The sequence below is a fragment of the Petaurus breviceps genome, unplaced genomic scaffold (genome assembly GCF_028583685.1).
Source record: "Petaurus breviceps papuanus isolate PSGF00001 unplaced genomic scaffold, PetGlider_PUasm1.0 680, whole genome shotgun sequence".
In the NCBI taxonomy this organism is placed as follows: Eukaryota; Metazoa; Chordata; class Mammalia; order Diprotodontia; family Petauridae; genus Petaurus; species Petaurus breviceps.
This window is the reverse complement of record NW_027186453.1, coordinates 19,449-24,829: the sequence shown is the minus strand read 5'-3', so window position 1 is coordinate 24,829 and position 5,381 is coordinate 19,449. Positions and strand designations below refer to the sequence as shown.

Sequence of the window (5,381 nt, the reverse complement as noted above, 5' to 3'; positions counted from 1 at the left end):
TGATGACTGTGCTCTCAGGGGCTCTGCCCTCACCACACACTCTGTTTCACTTCCTCTCTCATTGCTACCAGGCAGGGAAAGTTTTGGTCTAGTAACAGATGTCTTAGGTGATGACGCAAGGAGGGCAGTGCCTCAGCAGAGCCAACCCATGCTGGGCTGGGGATGGAGGGGAAAAAGCCATGATATATACATAGGAGGGCTCAGTTACCATTTAGGCACTGCCTGGGATAGAAGACAGAGGACCTAAAGCATCCCCCTTGGGGTGTGGCAGGTAGCCACCTTCTGAAGATCATGGAGTGTCAGAGGAGAAGGAGGTGGACCTCTTCAGCCTGGCTTCTCATCCTGGGGATATTTGCTTTGAGACAGACCCAGGCAGGTAAGTCTAGGGGGAAGAGCTCAGGTAGAGAGGAGAGAGACCATGGAGGTTTGGGTCTGATGGGGAAACTCAGTCACTGTACTCAAGGGGCTTCACATAAGCCAGGAAGTTAGGCAACAAGCATTCGCTAAACAACCTGTATACTCCAGCTACCATTCTGATTGCTAGGGGAAAAAACTAATCCCTGCCTTCAAGGAGCTCACACTCTAATGGTGAAGACAGCAAATGAATTAAAAGATGCATACATCACCGACACATGCACACACACAGACAGAACATAGATGAAAGGTAACTGAGGAGAAGAGAGCTCTGGCAATTGTGAGCACCAGCAAAGGCTTCCTGGAGATGGCGTTTCATCTGAGACTCAAAGGAATCCAGGGAAGCCAGGAGGTGGAGGGAAGGATGGAGATCATTCCAGGCATAGGGAAGAGTCAATAAAAAGGTAGGAGGAGGGAGTATAAAGTGTCACATGTGGGGAACAGCAAGCCAGCTGCTGTAGAGTAGTTGGATGAGTGGGGAAGGGGGAGGACATAAAGTGCAAGACTCAGCTAGAATGGCTGGAAGCATTCATGCTCTGAAAGGCTCTAACTGCCAAACAAAGAACTTTATCCTGAAGGTAAGGGAAAGACATTGGAGTTTATTAACTAGAAGAGTGAGATAGTGAGAATTATGCTTTAGAGGAATCATGTTGGCAGCTGAGGGAATGAGTGATGGAAGAGGGGAGAGTCTTGAGGTGGGGAGACCAGTGAGGGGCTATAACAGGTGAGAGGTAAGAGGGTCCAAACTAGGGTCAGGGCTGTGTGAGTGAAGAGGGCAGAATGTAGAGGAGAACAAGAGGGGACCTGAAAGGTCATATACTCAAATTTTTTCCCTTTACAAATTTGGAAACTGAGGCCTGGAGAGATTTTGTGACTTTCCCAAACTCACACAAATACTATTAGAAATGGAATTCAGGGGTGGCTAGGTGGTGCAGTGAATAGAGCCTGGCCCTGGAATCAGGAGGACCTGAGTTCAAATCTGATCTCAGACACTTGACATACTTACCAGCCATGTGACTTTGGGCAAGTCACTTAACCCCAATTGCCCTCCAAAAAGCAAAAAAAAAAATGGAATTCAAATCTAGTTCTTATGATTCCAAAGTCAATGCTCTTTCCTTCATTTCACATAAATGCCCTATTATGTGCTAGTTATTTTAGCAAGCACTCCCTTCTTCCAAGGGTCTTACAAATGACTGGAAAGAAATAATCATTACATGTTTAAGTAAATACAAATTAATTTCTGATTGGGGCAGGGCATTAGCAGCTGCAGAAATCAGAGGAAACTTTGTAGAAGGCGAACCTAGAACTATAGTTCAGAGAAAGCTGGGGATTCTCGAAATCAGAGGTGATGAGATACCATATTTCAGTCTGAGCAGACAGTCTACATTGGGTATGAAGAATAGTAAGTGAATGAGTTTGGTGGAAATGTTGAATGCATGAAGGAGAAGACTAGGAAATAAACCTCCAAAGGTAAGCTGCACCGGGTTATGAATAGTGCGCAATGCCATTAGCTGGAAAAGTTTATATTATATTCTAGAGACAATAAGGGGCCACTAAAGCTGTTTAGAGAAAGGGAGTGATGAACTTTAGCCATAGAAAATGGGGAGATTGGGGAGGACCGATTAGAGAGGTGAAAGATCTGATGAAGGGAAACCAAACAAGGGGAAATTGTGAAAGTTTAGTTTAGAGGGGAAGAGAGTTAGAGCTAGGGTGTAAATAGAGAGAAAGAACTGGATATGAATGAAACTGGGGAAGTGAAATCAATAGGTCTTGGCCACTGGTCAGATAGGGAGAATAAAAGGAGAGAGAGAAGACTGGAGGAGGAATCTGAGATTAGACACTTGGGTGATGAGTTTTAGTACTGTTCTTGACAAAAATAGAAAGTTAGAAAGAGGAATGGGTTTAGGGGGAAAGATAACGAGTTCTGAGTTTGACATGTTGAGGTGATCTAATTGGAGATGTCTGAAAGAGAGGTGTCCTTTTTTTTCAAATTAGCATTTATTAAGCCCCTACTATGTGCCAAACACTGTGGTAGGTGCTTTATAAATATTTCATTTTATCATTACAAGAACCCTGAGAGGTAGGTGTCATTATTATGCCAATTTCATGGATAAGGAAACAGAAGCTTTAAGAACTTAATTGACTTGCCCAGGGTCACACAGCATAAGTGACTGAAGCTAGATGTGAGCTCAGATCTTCCTGACTACAAACACTGCATTCTATCCACTGCCCCCACATAGCTGGTGATGTTGAGAGAGAGAGAGAGAGAGAGAGAGAGAGAGACAGAGACAGAGACAGAGAGAGACAGAGAGAGAGAGAGAGAGAGAGAGAGAGAGAGAGAGAGAGAGACAGAGAGAGACAGAGACAGAGAGACAGAGAGATAAAGTCAGAGACAGAAAGAGAGAGACAGAGAGAGACAGAGACACAGAGACAGATAGAGGCAGAGGCAATGCTTTGGATATTTATATTTTGGAGTCATTTGTATGGATGTAAGGAAAGGATGAGAGGAAACACTGCTCTTCTGGTAAACCCAAACATGTTCTCTTCTTCCCTTCTTATAATTCAGGACACCACAGGCATGTGGGTCAGTTCACTGCAGTGGGCACAATCCATTCTCTCTTGGAGATAAATGGAATTAGCTTCATGGATGATGTTGAACTGGGAACCTATAACAATCCACCACAGAAAATTAATATCAAGATACCCTGGATCTTCGAAGCAATAGGATTTGATTACATTACCCAAAAGCGTCATTTATTGGTGGAACATGAGCAACATTTCCACTGGTTCATTCAATACCTAGCAAAGAATGACACCAATGATAAAGGCAGTAAGTCAGGTCCCCCGTCCCTCTTTTCATAATACACTGTCTATTTCTCTTCTTAGTTAAATAGATCCATTTCCAGTGGGTCATACCACTAAAATGGGTGTTCATGGTCCCATTCCATTGTTACTTACTAACCTGGAAAAAGGTCTTTAAAGAATCCATCCCTGGGGAGGCCAGGTGGTGCAGTGAGTAAGAGCACCAGCCCCAGCAGCAGCAAACCTGGGATCGGTTGCGACCTCAGATACTTGGCACCCACACAAAAAAAATAAAATAACTGACCATGTAACCTTGAGCAAGTTACTTAACCCCAATTGTTTAAAAAAAAAGAATCCATCCCTGAGTCTTAGGCTTCATCCATTTGTTTAAACATCCTGGGTCACCATCTCTTACTATATATAAAACTTCTAAGACATTTCTGCATTCAGCCCAAGAACTCTCACTCTTTTCCAAACTTTCTTAATCAATAAACCTGAACTCAGAGGTTGGGAGCTCTGTTCCCTTGTTTAAACCCTCAATCTAGGGATGGGCTACAGTTGATGCTAGTTACTGATCCCTCTTCACCAGTCCCAGAGGAGCCCACCCCAATGTCCCTCCACAGGAAACCACACAGTGCAACTACTTGCAGATTGTGAAATAGACAATGACATAAAGATAAAGAGCCATATCCATTTAATTTGGGATGGAGAGGAATATTACAGGATAGAAGAAGAAGATGGGCACTGGGAGAGCTTAAAGCCTGAAGTCAATAAATACCAGCATATTGTGGAGAGTCCCTTCTGGACCGATCTAAGGAAACGCTACATGAATGAATATTGTGTTGGCCTGATGAGGAAAATCACTGGGTACAAAAGATTAAAGGATAATGGTGAGTGTTTGCTTCTTCCCATCTCCCAGAAGGTTCAGGTCACCTCCATCATACTTGGCAGTAACTAGAGCCTTAGAGAAACAGGGAGGATCCTTGGCTTCTGACCATAGCTCCAACAAACAATGGGAAAATCAGAGAAATGTAAGCAAGGTGGAGGTTTTTTCTTTTTTTCCTTCATTCTTCTTTGCTTATATTCTCTTTTCTTTCTTTTTTTCTTTCACTTTCCATTCTTCATTCCTACTTATGTTCTTTTAATTGCTTCAATTTTTTACTCTTTTTTCCTTTCTTTTGTCTCTTTATACCTTTTCTTCTCTCTCTACTCTTTTTTCTTCCTCCCTTCTTACCTATCCTCCTTTCTCTTTCCTTCCTGCTTTTTTTCTTCTATCTTAAATTTTGCATAAGTTAAACTCTTTGTGCCTGCCTCATCAAGGCATGAGAGTGACCCTAGAAGCTCAAAATCTATGAAAGATAAATACATGCCCTTCTGTGTCCTACCGAGAAGGAAAAACTGTATACATCCAAGAATGATGGATTTTAGATATGCTCTCTAGGGAGCCATCTAGCCAAATTTAGAACATCGTTACCAAGAATTTGGTCAACAAATAATGTTTAATTTTTATTTTGTGGGATTTTGGAGGGCGATGAAATAAACGCATGAAGGGTAGTGTTGTAAGCATAGTGGGTCTGCAATCATCATTATTAGAAGGACCTCCACTGATGAAATCGTGAATCATATGGAATATTGGCCTGATGAAGATGATTCTGTTCTTAATCCATCATACCAGACCAAACTACTTGCATGGTTTAGAAAGCTGCTGCTGATGTGGTCATCAACACCATCGGATATGATTCTATGACTAGTGTTTACCCAGCACTCTTTTAGGTGTCTAAGGTGATACAAAGAGGTATTAGCTATCACGTCACTCTCAAGTACCTGATGGGTCCATTGGGGCCAACAGAATAAAAGATTCTGCATTAAGAAGATTAGGAACATCAATGAAAGTAGAGACAAGGAAAGCACCAAACATGCACTGAGATAATGAAATAAGGTCTTCTTTCTTGATCTCTGCTCCCAGTGCCCCCTGAGGTGACTGTATCTCCCCATGTCAACCCAGAAGGCAGCACCATTCTCTCCTGCACAGCCAGAGGCTTCTACCCTCAATCCATCCTGCTGCGTTGGGAGAAGGATGGGAAGCTGGGTGTTTGGGGAAAGGAGACTTCCAGTGGCATCCTGCCCAATATGGATAACACCTTCTACCTCCAAGTTACCTTAGA

At 42.8% G+C, this 5,381-nt stretch overlaps 1 protein-coding gene across 1 annotated transcript; it reads left to right on the top strand.

Moving 5' to 3' along the window:
* Positions 1-173: 173 nt before the first annotated feature.
* On the top strand, positions 174-5,376 carry LOC138174056 (patr class I histocompatibility antigen, A-2 alpha chain-like; the record flags this gene model as incomplete). Its single annotated transcript, XM_069104200.1, has 4 exons — positions 174-376; positions 2,981-3,244; positions 3,840-4,106; positions 5,183-5,376. Coding segments are annotated over exons 1-4 (810 nt in total), but the record flags the coding sequence as incomplete, so codon positions are not given.
* Between the last annotated feature and the right edge of the window lie 5 nt (positions 5,377-5,381).